Source organism: Pygoscelis adeliae, unplaced genomic scaffold, assembly GCF_000699105.1.
Source record: "Pygoscelis adeliae isolate BGI_AS28 unplaced genomic scaffold, ASM69910v1 Scaffold85, whole genome shotgun sequence".
Lineage (NCBI taxonomy): Eukaryota > Metazoa > Chordata > Aves > Sphenisciformes > Spheniscidae > Pygoscelis > Pygoscelis adeliae.
The window spans coordinates 5,154,007-5,178,356 of NW_008824900.1; the positions used below are offsets into that span (position 1 = coordinate 5,154,007).

Below are 24,350 nucleotides of genomic sequence, written 5' to 3' on the forward strand. Positions count from 1 at the left end.
GAGGGCGGAGCGGGTCCCGCCGGGGAAGGGCGCGGGGAGCCTGGGAGCGCCGTCAGGCCGGCGGCGAGCGGCTCTCGCTCGCTCCCCGCCCTACCCGCGGCCTGGGGAAAAAACCGCTAAGAATGATTTTGTTCGCCTCCTGCTGTCTGTGCAGGACGTCGTTAAAATTCCCCTCGCCGGGATCAGCGAGCAAATAATTCCCCGGTAACGCCTCCGTTTCTGCGAGGACCGAGCCCCCTCCGGCAGCTCTTCCCCGACAGCCCCCAGACTGCAGTCATTAAAGATCTCACACCGTCCTTACAGAACAAGGATTTCATGTTTAGTTTTGTCTAGAATTACTTCCAGTAATTTACAGAGCACTTACATTAAACAATGAAAGCATAAAATCGAGAAAACAATTCAGAAAGGCACACGATACAATCAGGTTTTGTCACAGAAATAACAGTGTCCATAGTACTCCATTTCAAGCTCAGTTTATTACAAACAATGTAAAAAATTAGCATTGCAGTGGGTGGTATTTCAAGCACCGAGCTAATTTTGAATGCATACTGTACATCGTATTCAAATGTGCTTCAGCCTAGCCTGTCAGGAACAGTTACTTCACAAGTTCCCCTAGCTATGGCTGAAGCATAAGGTGATGTTTTAATATTCGTTGTGCTTTTATTTTGTGAAGTGAAAGAGACACAGCATCCAGGCTTGCCATGTGTATGGGTATCACTGAACTTTGGTTTAACACTTTTTACATACACAATATACGGCCAATGACTACATTCAAACTACTAAAATCATTCTTAAAGCTCTTCTAATTAGATAAGGTCAGCCAATAACAGAGAAGAATACTCTCGAGAGGAGGGAGAAGTAAGTCACAGGGAAAAAAAAGAAACCTAGTTTTAGCTATTTTGAATGATTGGCTGAAAGAAGCTTAGTTAAAAAAAAAAAAAAAAAAAGGAATTAAGTGAACACAGAAAGCCAAAAGCATGATCTGCAGAGAAGCCAAAACGCAACAGAAGCTCCGGCGACTGTAAAGCCAAAAGGCTCATCAGTCAGAAGTTACCTCAGCCCATGAATGGTTTTCCATTTCCCGTGGTCTGCAGGAAATTTGAAGTACCATCCACCTTGCAGCTGAGGTGATGGTTCACGCCCAAGTCAAAAGGCAATGAAAACATGTCCCGGCACCACGTAGCTCCAAAATGCTTGTCTACTTTGCAAGTTAGCTGGCCATTTTTGTTATTTTAGTGATGTGATGAGCTAATGACAATACAGAAAACTGCAAACAAGCAGCTGGAGACACAAATACCAACTTATTAAATTTTTAGCTACAGGTGCTCAAGCTTTTGCTAATAGGCAAATCATTGTTTGTTTGTTTTTACAAAATCTCAATCCTGAGAAGCTACATGCAGAAAACAGCTCTGTGTAAAGTTCTCTTTATTACAGGCAACATTAGTCCATACAATAATACACAATACTGACATACAAGTGTAATCTTTCAAAATCATCATTTAAACAGCAAAGACCAAGAAACAGAATTTTAACTACTTCATTTTCAAAAATTAATACTTTTTTCCTCCCAAGATCCTTTTTCAGTAAATTATATTGAAACATACAAATAGAGAAAAAATACCATTCAACATATATTGTAGTTAAATGGTTATTTTGTTTAAAATCTTTAATAAGAAAATCCTTTTTAGCAACCTACATATAGATAAGTAGCAAACTTTGTTTTAAACAAATCCTCTCCATTAAAAGATCTGAAGAATTTTCATCCATCATTTTCTTCTTAGCCCGTAACACTCTGTTTTGTAATACCTTGATACCTTAAAGTTTTTCAACTGAAGGACTGATACTAGGGGGCTTCCTAGATATGATAACCTCTCTTTCCCCCCTTCTATTTCCTAACTTTCTGTCCAACAGAAGGCGAGTAAGCACGTAATACTTCAGATTTTTTTAATCACCACTCTGTTTCATGAGAGCATAGACAGGTCTGCTCAATCCCCCTAAATCTACTATATTTTGCTGTTCAGGAGGAACAATATATGCCAATAAAAGCAGAAAACCTGCAGCTTTTCTGTCACATGCTTTTGATTACTGTCAAATTTTCTGGTTTATGCTTCCAGCTGATAACATGTATGTGTCATCTCAGTATTAGTTTAAATCTTTAAACAAAAAACTATATTTTCCAAAGTCATTATCACTGGGAGCAATCAAGTGGTCTTTTCTTGCTTTGCTGAGCTTCATTCTTAAAACTTGTCTTCGTTCTTCCCACTCATGGAGTTCAGCATTTCCATGGGCAAATTTACAGTTGTTTCCTTCAGTGCAAGTACCAGCCATATATCTGTTAAGACAGATTTCAAATAGTGTTTTCATAGAATTATCATGATCACTACTGTACCTAGGTATTTTCTTCTGGTCATGTTTTTCAAATACACTAAAATATTAAGGACAAAAAAAAAATTGGAAGAGTATTTACTTTTTAAGTAAGATGATACTAACTCTGTTTAGCATTTGATTATGTTTTTCTTTCCCAGCTGTCAAGTATTTACAGAGGACAAGAGATGGCTCTTTTCTTTCTGTTCTTCATGCTTGTACTTTAATGAGTCATTTAAACTTGAAACCTTTCATTTCATCAGGTCAAATTATCAGGTAAATGAATACCTTATCATCTAACTTACTAAGCTAAAGAACTACTATTGTTAAAAAAATCCAACTAATTAATTACCCTTTGTTAACTAAATTTGGGGTTTAAGTGCTCAGTATGACTTAAGACTCTATTTTATCCTAGTATTTTTGTATTAAGTTATAAGCATGCCAGTTTGTATTCATTTTATACTGCATATCCGAGGTCTGTTAGTGTTCAAAACATCAAATACATTTAGGATGTTACTTAAAAATTTAGTAAAGGGGGCATGTAAGCTTCCATGCAAAGACTGCAAACAAAAAATAACTTGCTTTATATGCTGTGCAATTTCTCAAGATCTCCAAGGCATTCAAAATCTTCAATTTTAAATGGAGTAACAAAGGTATCCGTTACCAGCAAACTGAATATTTAACTCCAGAATGCAGATTTCAAAGGTTTTAGCCTTCCAAAAAGATTCCAACAGTGGAAAGAACGTTCAATAGATTTACAGAAAAATCTACTCCAGTCAGGTAAACAGGCTGCCTTTCAGAATTAAAGAGAGCAGCAAAACATACAACCAATGCTGGAGAAAAATCAACAGGTCTTGGAAGTTCTCTTCCACACGTTCATAAACGATTTCCAGTAACAAATACTCAATTTCAACAAATGTGTTTTGATGCTAACATTTCTACTTGCCTTAAAGCTCCAGTATCACTGTCCAGCTAGGTACTGTTCTTGTGTTCCACAGGTAATTAATATCCAGATGCCTAAGTAAACTTGTAATAATACCAACAATACTTTGCACAGCTGCAATAAACTTGCAACCCTTTATTAACATCACACAAGCAATTAATTTGGTTCCACAATTAGGCACGTTGTCACTCCCTGAGTTCTAACAGTTCGTGTTAAAATACTGTTAATTACTTAAGTTCTTGTTGAAAGATGCATGCAAAGCAAGAAACACTAGAAACGTTTTCTGTCAAAACTAATAAATGCCTTAATTATTTACACTATGAACTGTCATTTTTCAGCATTTTTGACCTCTGAAAGACCACATACCTATCACAAATGCTAAAATATCCGGTTGGAAAGCGATACTGCCAGCAGTTTTGATCGTCCTCAGTGTGGAAAACCTTCTCTTTATGCTTTTCAGAAGAAATGTGACCCTGCCATTGCTTCTCACTGTTACAGTTCTTCCCACACATCCAACAGTGAAAATCCACCTGTTTTACAGGGAATTTGAAAACAAAACATTGAGAATTCAATAGTGTAAGCACAGTAACTGCTCCTAATACATTTTGAATGTTTTCTTTACGTTGGCCTGGAAATTGTTCACCTAAACAGATACAGTTATTTAAACAATCACCTAAAGTTTATGATCTCCGCTGGCTTTAGAGGATTCAGAAGAACTGCTTTACAGTGGCAGTTAAAGTTTGCATTTAGTGTAGCTACCTATGATCTAAGGAAGCACCAAGAAAATAAGGACAACAACGTATGTTACTGACTGGGGGGGGGAACCCAACAAAACCCTGCATGTTTGAATTTAGGATTATACCTATGATTACTTACTGTAACTTCAGCATAGTCAGTTGGCATGTGAATCTGCTTCCCGTTTTCTTTGTTTGCCTGAGCAGCTGTATCATCTCCTTTTTCTGGTTTTTGACTTTTTAGCCATATGTCATACAACTGCTCCAAGTCTTGAACTAATGAGAGCAGAAGCTAAAATAAGTAATTAGCAATTAAGGCAGGAGTTTGAGAATACTAGATAAATGACTGAGTTTGCAAGCATAATTCAGTCCCCACCTACTGTAAGAAAAAAGGAAGGACACAATGTAGACAGTTACACAGTTTAGAGATAAGAGCCAAGAGCAATATGAATCTCTGGCTACTTACCAAGACCCATTTCTGCCAATCTAGGGGAAAGTAAGGTGTTACACATTTCTGAACAGGCACCCAAAGTACAGATAACAACTTGTGCCGCTGTGTATCGATACATTAGTACTTCAAAATTCAGATAAAGTGTGCTACAGTTTTTGGTAAATTTAGTCTGCTTTCTTGCAGACCATGGTATTATCATTTATATAATTTATTACTTCTGATTTTTGATTATTTCTCCCCAGTAACACTCTAATGGGATAACAAGTCAACAATGGAAAGTGAATAGTAATTCTCAGTAAATATACTGGGGGGAGGGTGGGAATTCTTCCACAAATAGCTTGCCCCCATATGTTATCAACATATTCCTAGTGTGTGCACATGGCAATACAGCATATAAACATCAAACAATATTGCTGCATGGATCAATATACTATTTCTAAGACATCTAAAAAACCTGATACAAACTATTGTTAAAAAACACATCAAGCAACAAATATATTATATAGCTATTTTTATTAAATACTGTTTTTGAACTCAGCCTGGGCTTATTCAAACTAAAAAAAAAAAAAAAAAAAAAGCACCTGCAAGGTTTACTACAAAAGACAGTGAAAGAAAGTGGATTAAAAAGTAATTGAGGAACAAGAATGATAAACAGAACAGTTAGATTTACAACATGTTAGATTTAATCTTCTACTTACTGCTGTTCTCCTTCATATAGGTCCACATCTCTCTTTCCTCAAGACTGTGAGCAAATGAGCAGTTTCCATCATACTGACATTTCTTGCCTGAAGCAATATGATTGCACAACTGGAATGTGAATTGAAAAAAAAGTCCTTATGAATATAAAGTAAAATGGATGCTAGTAGAGATTTTTTTTTTCCAGTCTTGGCTAGTGTAAAAAAACTCATATATTGTAGTAAGGAAAAGCAAACTGCTGGAAGCAAGTACTATGACTGCTTTTTGCCTCCTACCAGATTACCAGACCACAGATGCGTTTAAACTATTTCTGAAGTATTTACTGGAAATAGTAAGAACTTAATAACTTTTTAAGTGATTTAACTAACTTCCACTGATGAGAAAGGGCTTCAGTAATAACATGTGAGATCAGTACTTTTCTAAGGCTGAACTCTGTAGAAACACTATAAACATATTCCCACCAACTCCCATGAGAATTTCTGCAGAACTGATGAAACCAGCCCAATTACTAGTATTTTCCAGTTACCCTATTTTCTTAACTAAAACCATATAGTTTTAGGTTAACATACATCAAATTGCAGAGGCACTTGTTTCTTTGCAGGAAGAGGACGAATGGTCATCCACTTCTTACGTTCATTAGACATTACTAGCACCACACGGCGATCTTTGGTCCATCTAAAAAACAGATGCATTCAATGAGAGAAAATACTATTAAAAGACACATTGTGTACACAGAAGCAGAGCTAGGAAAGCCCAGAAAGGTTCTTTATGAAGCTTTAACCATATATTTGAGATTTAACTAAATTCTACTGAAACCTTCCCAGAACTGATAATTAAAAAAAAAAAACAAACCAACAAAAAACAGCCACCGAAGTGTTTCTCATTACCGATTATTAACATACTACAAAGAGATGACTGTGTTCTGCTTCAATGTTTTTTTTGTTTCCTTGTATGACTCTTTCCTAAGCAGTAACAAAGTTTCCCAGAAGAGGTTTTAAATGGCTGACAAAACAGTAAAATTTTCACTGTTTGGTCTTACTTACGGGTGTCTTGCCTTTGCACTACAGTATTTTTTGTTTCTGTCTGGCTCATTAACTTGACCATTTCTCCAGCACTGACCACAAACAAACTTCATCTTCAAATTAAGTGATCCATATTTCATTTGGTTCCCAAGGATCTTAAGCCAAAAAAATAACAACAACAATAAAAGGTATTTTGTATCTGCAAAGAAATCCATACATAATTATGAATTACCTCCTACGATAAAAGTTTACAACACATGTCCGGAAGCAGATGTTACACTGCATGCCTTGTAATAGTTTAGCTTGTAATTTCAAACTAGACATTTCTTAACAAATACATTTTTATTTAGCTTATTTCTGATTTATGTATATGTACCCAGAAGTTGTGATAATATACACAAACTAAACACATAGAAGTCCTACATATTGAAAAGATAATTAATTGCCCTATGGCAGCTAACTTTGAAATTATATTTAGGTTTTATGTTCCACCTATGACAGAATAAGCAAAGCAAAAAAGGAATTGCATAGAAGCAAAGCAGGCATTTTAGTGTAAGTGGAGCAAGCCGAAGAAAGCCTACAGTGAAAGAGATTGTTTGAAGAGAGCATTAAAAAAGTAATTTCTAAAATAAGCTACATTATACATAGACGTAGAAAAAGAATTATCACCAAAGTCACTGCAGAATTAGTTTAATGGAAAAATGAAAATACCTGTGATCCATGTGCACTGGCTTCCATGTTCTGCCAGTATTTCTTTGATTCTTGAACAATAGTATCATGTGAAATACCTGTAAAGGAAGGGAAAAAGTTCTTGAGCGCTTATGACTGTTGTAGAATTACAGACATGCTCAAACTGGAATGCTACTGAAGCCCCAAAGCTTTTAGCTATTTTTCTTTTTATATATTGTATACACATACACACACTTCTGTGTGGGTGTGGATATACATCTACATCCATACACACACACACACACGTATATACACATACTTAAGAATCTCATGAGGGCCTCCAAAACAGAAATATTGTATATATCATCACGTGAAAAGCAAACATAAAAGTTTTTTAAATTACAGATTGCTCAAATAAGTTCAGATGTATCTTTGAGTATTTATTTAAACATAATGTACTAAACCTCTAATCACAATCTAATTAGAAAAGCTACATTGTATTATGGACCACAGAAAAACTATCCAAAATGCAAGCTGACAGGCACTAGATTACCCCTGTGTTCTTTAAAAAGATTTTAAACAAGCCCTGTTAATTAGGTTTTGTTTCAGAAAAAAACCCATTCTTAGAAATGCTTTGGCTAAGGTTCCTATCGGAGCTATACAGTGTTCACATGTACTGTTAACATTTACTGCTCTAATTCCACACAAATACAGACTGTCATCTGTGTTTGGATTTGAGGGTCAATAAAATGTTTCCTTCCTGAGGTAGCATTCCTTTACTGCCCACACCTTACATTCAGAAGAAGAACCTCATTCAAAGAGCAGAGACTGAGCTTTAACTGACTTTGGCAAAGCACGAGGGCAGCATGAACACATCATTAAATAAAAAATATGCCTTCTGTGGCAAATCAAGTTTCTTGAAGAACCCAATCCTTACTTCAAAATAGAAATTATAGAGTATTTGCTATCCTTGACTTTGTAGGGGCAGCTGGTAAGAAAAAAACTGTTCTACTTTCACACAGAAACTTCTAAAGGCTCATCTCAGGAAAGAGAACAAGAAAATCAGCGAAGAAGTCTCTCTCTATTTGACCTTCTTCCTCCAAAATTTTCAGGTCAGTATGACATCTCATGTCAGTATGCCTGTACAAGAATCTAGATAGAAAGCTGAAGCAACAAGGAGCCTCTTCTTCAAAGAAGGGACAGGTGAGGATAAATCACAGACATAAAGTGGCAAAATGCCAGAAACACTGTAACACATTGGGATTGCCACATTTCCCTTTTTCCTCCATGCATCACAATGATCCAACATGATTACTTAGTATGTAAAGTACCACTGTCATACAGAGCAAGGTAGGAAGAATGAGGAACTGTTATGTGGTACAAATTATTTACTGCTAACAGTTCAATTGCTTTTTTTTAAAAAAAAAAGTAATGGAGAGTTTGGAACTCATGACCAAGGAATGGGCTGTAAGTTCAGAGACACGTTGTTCAAAAGCTATCAGCTAGAAATGAAGTAGTAAAATTTGTTATCTTCAAAGAAGCCAACAAAAACAAGCCAGATCAACAAAAAGCAGTCAAAATGTCCCATGTAAGCAAGAACAGAAAAACAGTTAAGTTTTATCAACACATACACTAATGAGAGACGAAGTAGCGAACTGAAAAGATTTATTTTCTGGCTCACTACGTAAGAATAGCAGAATGGCAGTAAGCTAAAAGAAAGGTTTAACTGTGGAAAAACTTGATTCTTGTACTGGGGGATGGAGGGAAACAATGGCATAAATATTCCAAGCTTTTCTTTCAGTGCTCTGTGAAAAAGAAGTTTGATCAAGATCTTCCAAACATTGAAAGTTTAAAAATAAAAACAAATTTAGTTTGACTTGGATTATAGTATCTGCTCAAGACTTCTAATTTTATTTCAGGAAAACAAATCTGATCATAATGAGCAGTTTTGACAGTTTTTATTATCAAAAACTTGCTAATTTTGAATAGCTAGTAGCCTACTCAATACTCTTACCATATTTACATTACTGTTTATTGTGTGTGCATTCATATGCCGTATGAAAGATTCCAGCAAATTGTAAGTGAATGCACTGATACCAATTTGCTAATTTCAGAAGGGAGTTGAGACAAGGAAGAAGTGGCATTACAACAAAGAGTAAAGCGAGCATTTTACCAAACATACCCGTTTCCTTTTGCATTATCCAGACTTTAAGCTCTACCAAACTGTGAGCATAAAAGCATTTATCCTCTCGTAAGCAGCCATAATGCACCTCATGTCTGCACAGGTCAAGCTGACATCGAACTTGAAAAGGGCGGATTTTGGAATATTTCACCATAGTTTCTCGCAAAATGTGGACAAGGCACCTGTTTTGAAAACAGTCAATTTTAGATTTTCCTTAAAATGACTTTGCTCGTGTGTGGAAAAACACATAAAATAACCATCTCTCATCACAGCTTATTCAAGTGTCTTTTTAACACTTTTTACTTGAAACCAGAAAGCCAAAAAAGTTTCCAGAAGGAAGTAGCATCTAATTATCATTTCTAGGCTGAGTAAACCAACATCACGGAACAGAACTCTTGTGAAATCCAGAGGTCCCTCTTCTGTAAAGCATTACTGAATTCAATCCAACTGGATCACTGGTTTCCAGGAGGGAAAGCATATCATGTCCACTTACTCTTTTGTACAGCACCATTAAAGAAAGAGTTGATGCATCACAGTAACAGCCTAGCTCTTATAGCTATAGTGTTTCCTCAATATAGAGAAGTGGAGTACAAACAAGGCAATTAAAATGCTCCCACTTATGTTTCCATTGTATAAAAATGATTATTCTCCAAAACTTATTTAACACTATTACTACCATGAAGTCTTTGTTAACTTTCAAAGAATAATTAAATACACTTTCCTCACACTATTTTTTATCAACTGAATTAATAAGGACTATGGTCTATTTCAGACACCGTAATTAAGGTAAACCTGTTCTTAACTGACTGAGTTAAAACTACAGCAAAATAAGCAAAACAGACCGAAGAAAGAGCAAACTTAGAAATTCCTCTATCAATTTATCATCACACATCTATTTACATCAATGCAGCTCACCAGGTAGATAAGCTATTAACAAACTGACACCAAAACCAGTAAGATTCAAACATGAGGGTGGATACCACTAGTTTTGAATGCATTGATAAAGAAATAGTTCACTTTCCACTTAGTTACATAAGACAATCCTTGTTCAGTCAGTTTGTCTTATCAATACTGCCAAAGCATAATAGTTGGTTAGCAAGGAAGAGAAGTTAATCAACAGGCAAGAAATGAAAGTCAATATTAAAAAATGCCCTGAAACCTTTGCTTTTAATTTGAAACTTCAAGAGATGGTATTTCAGACATACTTGTTATCTTCAAAGTCATGCATAGCAGGGTGAGAACAAGAAGATGAGTTATCCTTGTTCCTTTTGCTTATTATTCTGGGTTTGTGATCAAAACATTTCTGGAATACAAAAACAGGTAATTATAGAGTATGTGTTTTATACATTTAAAAACATACCTTACCTTAAAGATTTTAACAGAGCCTTCAACTAGTCTCTAATCTAAAGCTAGCCATATTATTACTGAACAATGCATTTCAAAATTTACAAAATAGTCATGCATGAACCAAAGCATTTCTTTCCAGGTAATTTTATTATCTGTTATCATTTTTATTGTGTCATTAGAAATAAAGCAGCACCTCACAAAGAAACATAAATAATCCATGATGTTCTTGAAGCAGTCGGGACACAGTCAAGTTGATCTTTCCATTTCCTCCAAAAAGAGCTTCTCGACTAAAGGCTCCTTTGCGCTCCAGTGTCCACACATCTATCTCCTCTTGGCAATACGCAAACGTGCAATGACCTGGATATCTGCATTCCTCTTCAGCAGCAACATCTAAAGTGATAACATTGAATATGACATTGCTTTTACACAACTTTTATTGGAAATTCATCTTAAAACTTCCACTATCTCCATTTCAAATGTTTTTAATAAAGAAGCTGCATCTGTTGTAAATGCATCACTTAAGTCTAGCAGACAGAAGCAAAACCTTATGCTGAATGACTCGCTGAAAATGTAAAACTCCTCAGAAAGGCTGATGCGCACCTCCATCAACTATCCTTTTCTAGTCTAAGGCAACAATGCTGAGAACCCAGAACACCCTTTGCTTAAATACAGTCAGATATAACTGTGAATTAATCCACGAGTCATCTTGCTTACATCATGAGTAGAGGTTCATACTGCAAGAGTCTAGCTGGAAGCAAAGTTATTAATAATGAAGAACAGTACAGAAGTACAGTGCATGTTCTCTAAATCATCGCATTAATGGTCAAAATATGGCTCTCCTTACAGCCTTTGAAAATATAAACAACCCTGTGAACTTCCTTCTCCACCTCCCATGAACAAGAATAAAAACTCATTCTATACTTCACTGTGGAAAAGCTAAACTATATTACTTTGAGTGTAGGCATTAACATTTTACTATCTATAACACGTACCTTTACATATATAATATGGTCCCACATACTGTGTCTTTGTTGGTCTTGGACGTATTTTTTTCCATGATTTATCTTCAGAGTTTTTTATTCTGCCAATTAGAATATCCTTCTTACATTTATGTTCTAAACTGGGATGGTAAGTGTAATCCAATAATTTAGGACCTGGAACAATCACAGAAAATTGCTTATATTTGCATAAATTGCAGCATACTTTTAACATTTCCATACACAGACTGGCACATAAGCCCAAAACCAAAGTACACGAACACACTGTATAGAATTCCTACTTGCACCAGCAACTCTGAAGAACCAAAAGTCATTAACAGCCACATCGAGCAGAACAGAAGAAAACTGCATACTTACAAAAGGACCAATCTCAGCAAGAAAAAAACCCACAAGTTATTTGGGGAGGGATGCTGTGTTACAACCTTAAGATTACTTTGGGACAGCAATAAATTGCTGCCTTTTTTCAAATTCCAAAGTATATGTTTCCATAACACTAATTTAAAACTTAAATTCCTTATTTATGTCAATGCACATGAATTCCAAGGATCAGTAAATGGCTCTCTTAACCTTCAACTTTTATTGTATTAGAACAGTTACTATGTTCAGAGACAAAACACGCTAGGTAAGAAATACACACATGCCGAAAATATAAGTGCCAATTCCAGAACTTTGTGGTTTTGGAAACAAAAATATGCCTAACTTTAAACTGTGTCTTTAGGATGATACCAAAGTGAAGATTACATTACCACTAAAATGAAGAAATTGGGGAGAGAGTCTGAAGACGAGCAATGCTCAGTGAGTTTTGTTATTTAAGGGACTACAAAAACAAGAGTGTGACCCAGTTTTCCTGGACAAGATGCTGATGGAACACTACAATTTCAAAAGTAGGTAGTAAAAGCAGGAGACACTTAAAGGCTTTGATAGAGATGCAAAGAAACAGAAGAAATAGCAGCTTTGATACAAAAAGTCAGGATAGGAACGTGCTAAGTACTTCCACCAACATTTTATAGCTCCTGCTTTTAACAGAACGTGTTCTATGGTTTTTCAAAAATCACTTCACGGAGTTTTCTTGTAAAAATAATTTTAAACTAATAAAAAAGTTCTTAAAACTACAATAGTCATCCCCTAAATGTCTTGACACAATTCTTTATAAGATCCGTTACTACGCTGCACTTTATTAGTATATCAATATCAATGACACCTATCACTTGAAAGACAATGCTTATTTTTAAGATTAGTCTTAATAAAAGCTATTGCCTCTAGAATACATCTCTGTTTAATAGCAACAGCTCAGGCCTAAAAGATTAGTTATATTAAAGCCCAATACTGGTTAAGATCCTTTAAGTCAATACAGTGGAGTTAATTATTACTAAGGTTTGGAAGCCTCAGGATTATGATTTAGAATTAGTTTGAAAGAACAATAAAACAGATGGGATGTGAAGGTTACCAGGTACTTTGAACTGCGGTTCAATTCCCCATGGCCAATCAGAGAGAGTACTGCAAGTTTTTTTTTAGTCTTGAGCAAAGGTGTCATTCTTCACAGTACCCTGGGGGTTGGGAGGAAAGCGAATACAGAATGTGAACGACCTTACATAGTAAACCTACAGGTTGGGGAAAGCGTGTGGTGATTTGTGGTTGTTTTAGGAATCAAGAATCTATTAGCACAAGAAATAAAGACAAGAAGAAAGAAGATAAAATAGTTGTTGAAACATTTTACCAGTTCCTTAATCATAAGACAATACTACATCTGCAAAGAACAAGTCAGGATTAACACTGTTTAGTACCCAACAGTATTTTAATTTATGAACACTAAAATTTTAAACGTATGCTTTTTAATTTTTTAGAAATCAACCCAATTGAGTCCAAAAGCCCCTTACCTTTTTTGACAAAACATAACTGGCAGGCCTGTCTTAGCTCATGTGTGCCTTCTAATGGGTTTCTTCCCACAAGTGCTGAAGATACAGGTATATTAGCAGTTGCACTGCTAAAAACATTTGAAAAGTCATTTCTAGGTTGGCCTGCAATTCCCATGTAATTTTCGGAGCCAAACAAACTACTAGGGCCATTTATCTGTTGGAAGAAAGCATATTTTACTTGATCCATGTAACTGAATTTATCTGCAATTAAAATTTAACCTATTGAATTTATTCTTCAAAGCATAAGGAAGACTACACACAAAAAATTCGTACAGACTTAACCACATGTCTAAGGGGACACACAGATTTTACAAAAGCCGTATACCCAGCACAGACTAAGCATATAACAAGACCCAGTCAGGTACAGGGAGAACAACAGCATTTGCCAGGGTAATTATTACTCCATCCTGGCTCACGAGGACGCAATCCTTCACGCCACCCTTCCCCACATAATCAATGGCCAGTAGCATGATTGAAAATACACAGCATGACTAGAACACAGAGACCAGACGGATTCTCAGACACAAGGCTATCTCTGCTCTGTTCCTGTACTACAACAGTTCTCCAGGATTCCTAACATTTGGCACTCAGATTGTAAGAGATTTTCTCTCTCTTAGGTTGGTTATTTTACACTTCCACAGTATTTTACAGTAAGTTCCTCAGAATGGAAAAGTGGCTATGACAGTAGTCAAAGTCTGCATATATAAAGCAACATTTGGAAATTTTTCTCTTGTGTTCAATTACTGTTGCTGTGAGCTACTGTACAACTATTTTCCAAGCCAGAATCATATTTTAATGGTAAAAGTGCCATTTTTTAAAAATAGAAACTTATACTGTAAAAATTAAGATCTATGTTAAGCCTTCAAGGGGCTGACATTTGAACTGATGTGAAAGAAAACACGAAGAATACTTACAAACAATGGGGAATTATTGCTGCTAAGTGTTGGTGTTCCATCCCTAGAAGCTGAACTTGAGAGGTCTAACGGAATAAAAAGAAGTTTTAATTATTTCAGTTCCACAAAACACCCTATGCAAAAAATTATTTATCATTCCCAAGAAGCAGAAGTATCAAAGTTTGGTTTTTTGACCAACATCAAAGGTTTGTTTGCTATGATTATTTTTTTCAATTATGTAAAAGCCCCTTGTAAACATCTGGGCTGAAAAATTACTAGGTAATCATCTTCAATGTAACCATCTGATTAACATCAGCAGTAGCTTCACAGGCATATGCTGAAGCAACATGAAGATACTTGTGCAGTACAAAAAGGGTAGCTAGATAAGCAATACCTGACAATCAAAAATGAGATGAAAGAAGGTTAAGAGGATTCTTTTATTTTTAATTTTATTTTGTAAATTTGGCTTTGTTCTAAAGAGAGCATGCTCCTGTAACACTGGTAATTAGAGACAAAACTTTATCTTTTCTAGTTCACTGACTATTTATATCTTGTTATTTCACATATCTGATTTCACTACATAATTATAGTCCCTAGAGTTTGAATCCAAACATGTAATACTGGTATCTTTTCAGAGTACACAGTTATATTAGCCTTTTTGAATTCTTGTTTATTGCCAATTCATCAGAAATGGTTTAAGCTATAAGAACACCTTTGTTTTAAAAAAAAAAATTTTTTTCGAAGGAACATGGTTCCTTCTTCACACTTATTCACCTGAAACAAATAACTTAAACAATAAATGCAGAAAAACTGAACAGAGGGAGCTTGGAGCATGTTTATGCAGACCCCAAGTAAGCAAAAGCTTTATTTATAAATTCTTGTGTACAACCAACACCGATTATCAATACTCTCAAAAATTGTGAGCACAGATCAAATGTTACGTAAGTGTTAAATATTACTGAATAGTTGTGAAAACTCATTTGTTAAAAAGAGAAGCCAGTCGGCTCATGCACAACTCACTCTCATCATAAAAGGTTAAATATTAAGACTCATTTCTTACCTCTTTTTGGGTCACTGATTGAAAAGGTGCTTAATGGTGAACAAAAATTTTCCAGTGAAGAAGCCAAAGGCTGTGAAAAGATTTCTGAAAGAGAAGGTGAAGGAACAAATCCTGCACTAACTGGCAGCGTCCCCAACAAAGAGGCAGAGAAAGGTACACTAGGAGCTACACTTCCTGCAGGAATAGGTCCTCTGGCTCCTGTAGTTTGCTGGAAAAAAAGAAATTTAAAAAGAATGTTCACACACAGAAAAAAAAAAACCCTCTCCAGAAGACAATGTTCAATAGTATTTATTTTAGTAAAGTCTTTGCAAAGTTTTTATATACCTACTGAAAAACAACAAAAAAAGGTACACTACAGTACTACGGTACTGCACAGCGCTACAGCATGCTTAGAGAACTACAGTAATCAAACCCTAAACAATGCCCTAATGCAAGGAATTATCCACGAATCCACCACTTTGAAGGTTCACTTAGCTGAAGTTTATTAACTTATTAACAGATTTGGATTTTTTTATCAATCAGATCAAAGCTGAATTTCCAAATTATGTTAAAAACATAAGATAATAGGGAAGAGTAGGAAGAGTCTGAAATCTACATGATTTTTTCTAAATAAAGAGAACATAATTCAAATTGCAGTACAGTAATAGCTTTGACATAAATCCTCAGATATAATCAAATGATACCACGTTCTGCAAAGGCCAGATCACCTTTTTTCCCCCCCATGGAAAATAACATACCCTTCTGCACACCTTTGCTAAGGTCATTACCAAGTGGGGGAGTTTCCCTCCCTCCCTCCTCCCTGCTGCCCCAAGAAGCTCCCCCCTTGTCTGGGGGCTGACCAAATTGGTCTGCACAGAGTTTGGCCAACATGAAACTCCCTCTGTTCCCCGAGCTGTTCGCCTACAACTCACTCAAGATTCTACACTACACAAGACTGCAGTCTATCTTGGAAGACTGTATCTCCTCCTGGCTTTCACTATGGCAAACTTAGAACAGAATAGACTATTTCAGCTGGAAAGGGCCTACAATGATCATCTGGTCCAACTGCCTGACCAATTCAGGGAACTTCCTAGGATCTCTTAAAAATAATTACTTTCTGCATTTCCGAAATACGTTCCACAAAACAAAGTGCATAAAACAGAAAATTAGAAGCCCAAGCATTTTTTGATTTAAAGATTTACAACTGCATCCACAGCTGAACAAGGAATTAAAATCACAACTAATTGAAGAATTAAATATGCCACAGTCTCATTTAACATTGCAATACTAAGGGCTCCAAATGACTGGCAGGGCCACAGCAGAGAGTCAGTAACCTTGCTAATAAGTTCAGACATCTCTGTTCATCAATCAGAGCTCTCATTTTGATTAACAGTTGATGAACTCTGTATGCTTCAGTCTGTTCTAGCTCTGGAATGACAGTGTAATTAAGAACAACTCTTCACGGGCCTAAATTTCTCTAATTATCTCTTCTAAAAAATATAAAAAGTTAGACTCATGATGGTCTAACTATTTCTGGTTATCCCGGAGGTGGATCTGAACAAAGCTCTGACTGCAGAGATACTAGTGAATGCACTAAAAGACCACAGCACAAGTACTACTGTCCTGCAAAGCTATTAGCATAAGTTTAACTATAGTTTCTACAGCTACAGGGTGGGCACTCCAACACACTCTCAGGTTCTGAGAGGGTTTATTTGCACCAAAAAAACCTCCACCACACCAGCCCAGACTTCAGATGTCTACTTCACTATTCATAGTACTTCCTGGAAGTAGTACCCCTCCCACTGTGGTAGTATTGGTAGTAGTATAGCAGTAATTTTGAAGTAGTATCTCTCCCCCAGCATCCTCGCTGAGGTTTTCCAACACACAAAACCAACATAATTGTCCTTGCAGCTCTGCTGGGTCCTGGTATCTTTACAGCCACATTTGCAAGAACCTGCATCTGAGAAAATCAACCCGACCATGCACAAATACAACTTTCCTAGTTACGTTGGGCTAATTCGCATTTCACTACTAGCCCACTTGATAAAAATACAAGACTCCTCTCATAAGGACAATCTTTCATGAAAGAAAACAAACAAAAAGGTCTTACCATTACACTTTCATCTGGATCAGGCACAGAATCAAGTAATTCATCAAGTTCTTCCCCAATAATTATATCTCCATCTCCACAATCTAAACATGCTTCTGGCATAGAGAAAGAAACATTCCCTCCATTTGCCAACACTGCAGAAGACAAAGAAACCTTTTCCACTTGAAGAGGCATAACAGAAGATAAAGATGGTACAGGCACTGATGACACTTTAGACACTTCAGAAACAAAGTTTGATGAAGGAGCAGCAGAAACCATCTCTTGCTTCTGGTTAGATAAATCTGAAAGAGGCAAGATGGGAATGACTGGAACTTTTGTTCAAAGATGTAAAAATATCTTGCATAACTTTTACCCTGACAACGTGGGAGGTGAGGGAGTGGAGAAACATGAAGAATGTTTAAGCAAAACCACATTGAATGTTTTCAGCTTCCACTAACTTCCAATTCATGTGTACTTACCTCTCAGTGTTTATATTCAAACTAAAAAAGACAGGAAAAGTTACAGACCTGACACTTTACTAAATCTTTGGCATATTCTCCCCTCCCTATTTTTCCAGGTTAAAGAGAACAGTATGAGACAATCACTATAGGAGTATCAAGTTGAAGAGACTGAAAGGAAATTTGCTCAGCCACTTAAACGTGTAGTTTTAGATATAAACAGATCACACCTTTTACCATCGATCTTTCAAATGACAAGATGAATTTTCTTAAGGAATTTTGTAACAAATATAACTAGATATGCATGGCATATCTAGCTTCCTAGCATTAATATTGTAACACAACCAGACTCACCTAACTCAATATCTTCTACAGAAGAAGGAGAATTCTGTAAGTGAGAAAGAAATACCTCTCAGCACTTTGCACAAGAAGCATTAAAAAATTTCAAATTCATGTTTACAGACTAAGAATGTAAGTCCTCAAATTTAGGTTTTATAAAATCTGAAATTTATGAAGTCTAATGGAATTTAAAGGTCAAATAATTTTTTAGATAAAGCATCCATTTGCAGACTAAAATCCACTCATGGTATCACTAAAAACCTGCAACCAACCAACAAAAGTGAGAGTGATACTTCAGGGAGTGAAAGAGTCTAAACAGTATCTTAAATGAGCTGTTCCTATGTTTCCTCATTCGTTTACAGCTAAATTGTCTATATTCCCGTGAAAAAGTCTGTAAGATAAAGATGAAATCCTTTTCATTACTGCTATTCAGGCACATTACAAATAGCAAGATAAATGCAAGTTCAGCGGCTAGTGAAGGTCGAATTTGGACAAATGCATAAATTAAAAGGGACTTTATCCCAGCACCCTTCACTTTGATAGTTGTCAACAAAATAAAATAAATAAATAAGCACATTAACTATGCCCTTGCCTCAAGACATTAAAAGTAAATATATTCATTGCACTGGATTTAACGTTTTAGCTAACATTTATTCTACAAAGATAACCTGAATGATCATCTTATGTCCTAGCCTGCCATAAACATATAGCAAAACTGAACACAAAGATCAACAGAACCCTGAAGTCCAAAATAACAGCATCTTACATAAAATGTCAATTGCACAATTTTCACTTCATCATCATGAAATTATGAAACAATTATTCCCTGTAGTTTAAAGTCAGCCTGCACTTGGAACATGTAAAACCTTACCTGAGTTGATACATCACTAGAAACTGAATTTGAGGAGGGTGGCTGCAATGAAAAGATAGCAATTTTGTATTTAATGAAGGTATCAGGAGGGGGAAACCTCAATGCAAAATGTTGAAATAAAAATCTTACCTTTGCTCTTACATATGCTTTCCTTATTTTTAACCCTAGTTTTTGAGCTAGTTCTTGGGTAAGCTTAATCACACTTTCATCCTAAAAGACATAAATAAACTTTCGTAATTTATATGTACTGTCATCTAGTCAAGGCATCTGTTTACATCTCAGTCTATATTCTGCAAGATTCCTATATGCAGAATGTCTCACAATGCACTTTATTCTTTCACAAACACATGGGACTGCAAGCTAACGCTGAAAAACACACCTACCCTCAAGCAAAATTACTCCAATATTGGGAATTTTTTAAAAAGCCAGAAAATAGACAGCATCCTTCTCTTCCATTTATTTGAATTTAAAATAATGTAAAGATTTTTCCAAAATCAGAGAAGTTCAGAGAAGTGGGGTTTTTTGTGGGTGGGTATTTTTTGTTTGTTTATTGGGGAGAGTGTTTGGTTTTTGAGGGGATGGGGTTTTTTTGTTGTTTTGTTTTTACACAAATTGAGGGCCACATTTCTGATTACCATAATGTCAGTTACTACATAACACTGCTGAATATTTAATGAGAACTCATTTGGCAGTAACTGCATCACACAACTAGAAAAGTTGAGTTAAAAACCTGGTCATATTTCACTGTCCTATAGTTATAGTAACTATCCATTTAAATTATTTTAAGATTTAGTTTTCAGAACATGTCCTACAGCTAGAAAAAGCTATTTATAAAATGTACATAAAGGCATATGAACCTTAAGCAAAAACATTCAGATCTGGAGGGTGCAAAGTGAGGATCCAAGTCCAAAGTTACACATTCAGATAAACTGCTGTGTCTTTGGAAACACAACTGAAACCTCCTCTATATCAAGAGGTAAACCTGTGCTCAACAGTTTGCCTAGCCATTTCACTGTAATTTTGATGTAGAAAGGCAAAAAAAATGCAACTCGGTATTCTGTCCTGTGATCAGTCTATTTTGAGCAAAGCATGTAAAGTTTCCATCAGCATTTTAGTTCAAATCAGGAATGCATTTCTGAAGTGAATCTCTTAATCATCCTCTCACTGCATTTTAGTTTGCATTATGAAGTGTCTCAGCCAAATTAAATTCATTTTGGATGAAACTAAATTGAAAGAGCTGCAGGAGTGCACTTGATGCACTTGAACTCTTTAAAAAAAAAAAAAAAACCAACCACAAACAACCACGGAAATCAGATCCTCAGGACCAGCATTTCAGTCTACAGATCCTCTCCTATTATACCACACACTGCTTGCTAATATAGATATAGCCTAAGATTAGAGCTGCATAGTAAGTGATTCAGATGGAGAACAATGCACAGATTAGAATGTTACTAAATGCTTGGAAAGCTAATACACAGTTATCAAAAGAATCAATATCATACGTTATAATTATGGGTGGTTTTTCTCTTTATGTCATGAGTATACTTCTGACTGTAGAGAATTTTAAACAATTAATTCAGTGGTTCTAGTGTTTATTGCAAACGTTTATGGCACTTGACGCCCCACTACAAATTTGACTGTTTCTTTTGCTGAAATTTAACACAACAAACTGAGCTTGGGGACTGTAATCTCTGCTATCAGTCTTCACTTCGACAACAAAATATAATTCTTAGAGGAATAAAAAATATTGTACTGCATTAAAGAAACCCAAACCAACAAAAAAACTTCCACAGTCTTGATGTAAATATGTTTTCTGTATCAAATCTTTAAAAATAATCACCAATATATAATTTACCTACCTGCGGCACAGCAAGAGAACATTTTGCTACAGCATCATAAGCCTTCTTATACCTTCCCAGTTCGTTCAAAGCTTTTGCTTTCCGATAGAGAGCTCTGAAATTGTTTTCATTCAATCTTAAAGCTATCTCACAGTCCTCTAGAACTTTTTCATGCAATCCCTACAAGGAAAAAAAAAGAAAAAAAAGACTCTAATCAGAACTATTATCATTGAAATACTAAATTTAAACTGTATTAGATGAAGGTATTGAAACACTATAAAACATTCACCAAGGCCACTGCACACTGCATGTATGAGTTTTGCTAAGTCACCAACTTATGCAACTGAAAAGAAGCAGGGCCATCATTCATGTAAAATCCAGTAATAGTTAGGAAGACAATTTAGCTCTTTCACAAGAGCCATCTTATTCCAGAGAGAAAGCAGCAGACTCAGGTGCAATCAGCAGTATAAATGGATAAAAATACTGTTCCATCAACTTCCAAGCCTAGAATGACTCTTTTATGTTAATATTCTAGTATTAGTAACTAAAAATATCTCAGTGATAATACTTGTAAAAAGAAGAGATTAAAGAATATGCCAAAATGATGATTTGAAACATGCCAATTCTCAAACCAACACCAAGAGCTTTTCACTCACTAGGAAACTTTCCACGTCTTCGTTCTCTGTTAGCGCATTGTTCTTGAGAAATCATGCAGTTTAAACAGAAGCTTACCATATGAGAAAAACATGCTATCCTGTTCACGTGCAGCTTCTCTAAAATATCATCAGAAACATGGATTTCTTCAGAATTAGCATAATCAGCTATATTTATAGCTTCTGTATAGTGACTCAGTGATCCTCTCCAATCACCTTCTCGATATACATCATTCCCTTCATTAAAAAGATTTCTAACAAGCTCTCGTATAAATAACTGGAACAAAGAAAAGAAACACTCCTCAACAACAGTATTTGTTGTTTATCTTCCGTATTTCCAAATACATTTTTAAATAGAAAATTTACACTTGAACTTCACAGAATCAAAATGAAATGTAAAACTTTTGCCTATAACAGTATTTTTCTTCTGACATTTTTCCAGACAATCTCCAATATTCAACACCACAATACATGTAAACAAAAGACAGGCTGAACTACTGATAAAAGAATTACTTTGTATAAGTTAAAAAAGACACACACATATATATGTTCCCTACATTCTTCTAGCAAGCAGCGGCCATAGCAACCGGCAAACCAGCAGTACACACAGGCTGCTTTCGCAAAGCAAAAGATATTTTTTACTCTAAAATGTGAATGATTGCATTTTTATCTAATATGTTCTCAAGTCCAATGAAACCACCTACCATTGGATAAAAATGCTAAAAAGATGAGTCTGAAAATATAAGTAAAAAATTATGCAAAATAATAACATGTACAGAAACAAAATATGTTACGAAGATTTATGTGACTGAGGTGCTTTTATCTCACTTTTGCTGTGCTACTCTAAACTTTACTCAGAATACCACATTGTTTTATCCAATGAATGCCTCAAATTCATCCCTAACACCCGTAGAGAAAGAATTAATTGGAACTGCTATAGGAGTGAATTCTGGGCATCCAAATACCTGAATACCTGTATCACAATGTAGTCCTTCAGTTCCAATATCGAGACATTGTAAATTACTGTTCACACTATACCATTACTTAAAGGATGACTAAAACCAAGAATAAATATAAGATAGGCCCATGTTAAAAACTCTTCTGGAAATGCAAAAGTAATTTCGTTACCTCATATTGTTCTTGTGTCCCTGGATAGGGCAAAGTAGATCTAGAAAAAGAAATTACAAAATTTACTTATTGTACATACTGCTTAAAAGACAATCACATTGGAGAATACTAGTTCTCACTAAAAGCAGTCTCGCTGCAACAGGCAAATGCCTACTACCTGCACTGAACAAGGCAGGAGTGCTGTAGATTAGTAGCAAGAAAACACAGTTGTTTAATCAAAACTAATGACTCATTTTCATTTAAAGCTACATAGCCAGTCTTAACTCTGCTGTTCAAAATGTATTAAAGTTTTGAATGCTCTAAAACCTCAATGTTGTTTGTTTAAAAACAATTTCCTTCCACTCCTCCACTGTGCAGAAACAGATTATACATGAGGAGAACTGCAATCTTCTTGTAAGTATTATAAAATGACAAATTATCTGTCAAAAGAAAACATCAATTTTAATTAAGTCATACCAATGACACTACAGGAATTTTAAGAGTTCTTTTGTATGACACACAACAGAGATTTTCTCTAGCACAGAACAGAGGTATTTACTTCTAAATTTTCAGGAAGAAAAATAGGAATCCTTTCCCCTCCCATACAGGTTATCTGAGAATCTGTTTCTAAATAATTTTTACAAGGGCAGTTTCCTTTTTTGAAGAATGCCTTATGGGAGCAGTGAACTAGTGTGAAATTTCACAATGATTTTAAGCAAGCCAGGATCTTCTAGAGAAGAATTTGGCATTGATCCAAATGAAAATTAACTACTCAGATGGTTTTTTTTATTAGGTTAACTTTGAGCTCCAGGGAGTTGAAACACCCATCCCTTTCAGTAGCAACCTAGTCTTAGGTGTAGCTGTCCATAAGTATAAGGTGGATTTTCAGGCTATCAACATTTTCCAACCAAAAAAATGCAGTGCTGATTTTTCTCAAAGGCAGAAAAAGAATACCCTCCCACCTTTAATCTGCTCTGTTTGGGAGCAAAGAGGGGTTCTGTCTTTTCTTTAAGACTGCTCTCCATTTCCATGTTCGTGTCAGCAAATATTCTGAGGAGAAACACAGGTCCTCCTCCTTTCTCCGCCAGTGCTATATTAAAAGGACTTTCCCAGAGCTATCCATCTCATATATATACATGTATAAGCTTACAAGAATAAAACCACAAAATCATACTCTATAAACTGGAGTCCTTTCTTAATGTCCTGTTGTCTAGTGCTTCTCTCTTCCGACACATTGGACATGTTATCCTGAACATCCACTTTTTGGATATGCCACTCCTTGAAAAGGAAGAAAGATAAAGGCTGTTAATATATAGCAGTTTGCGTTTGGACCAGAAGGATCCAATCTCACATCAGCACTAAGTCCATCATACAGAGATGATACTGCTCCACAGCTTCAGAGAACACACTGTGAAGAAACTTCAGACAAACACTGCCGTGCTCACAGCGATATAAGTAGAAGCCCCAGGTCAGAACCAACACCCCCTCTGTCAGTGCCCAGTTACACAACACTTCTACTGAAAACCTTTCTTCCAGATTCTACTTTATCTTTGGTTTTCCACTTATTTACTCTAGATCATGCAGAATCATGTCAGTGAAACTAAACCAAACTACAAGTGCAGCTTGCATGCGTTACTGCTAAACCAAGCTAAGGTTCCACATTGTCCCCCTTTAACAGCTTTATACTTCTTTTATTTGTTTGCTGAAGTAGAAATAAACTCAAGACCCTGGTATATTTATT

General features: G+C 35.7%; 2 protein-coding genes across 2 annotated transcripts in view; both read right to left on the minus strand.

Moving 5' to 3' along the window:
• The window catches only part of TXNDC11 (thioredoxin domain containing 11), a 36,322-nt gene extending 35,244 nt beyond the window's left edge, over positions 1–1,078 (minus strand). The window contains exons 1-2 of the mRNA XM_009324813.1: positions 1,055–1,078; positions 95–268 (exon numbers count right to left, since the gene is read on the minus strand). Coding sequence (XP_009323088.1) covers positions 95–268; positions 1,055–1,078 — 198 coding nt within the window. The remainder of the gene's footprint in view (positions 1–94; positions 269–1,054) is intronic.
• Positions 302–23,911, minus strand: ZC3H7A (zinc finger CCCH-type containing 7A). Its single transcript, XM_009324742.1, has 22 exons — positions 23,784–23,911; positions 22,631–22,670; positions 21,582–21,779; positions 20,871–21,029; positions 19,141–19,221; positions 19,012–19,053; positions 18,156–18,189; positions 17,365–17,645; positions 15,276–15,483; positions 14,237–14,301; positions 13,284–13,476; positions 11,401–11,562; positions 10,602–10,798; positions 10,267–10,364; positions 9,062–9,243; positions 6,922–6,998; positions 6,232–6,365; positions 5,758–5,863; positions 5,191–5,299; positions 4,184–4,317; positions 3,674–3,837; positions 302–2,332 (listed from the first exon to the last, which is right to left on the minus strand). The coding sequence occupies exons 1-22, from the start codon at positions 23,849–23,851 to the stop codon at positions 2,143–2,145; spliced, it is 2,922 nt and encodes a 973-aa protein (XP_009323017.1). The 5' UTR covers positions 23,852–23,911; the 3' UTR covers positions 302–2,142.
• Between the last annotated feature and the right edge of the window lie 439 nt (positions 23,912–24,350).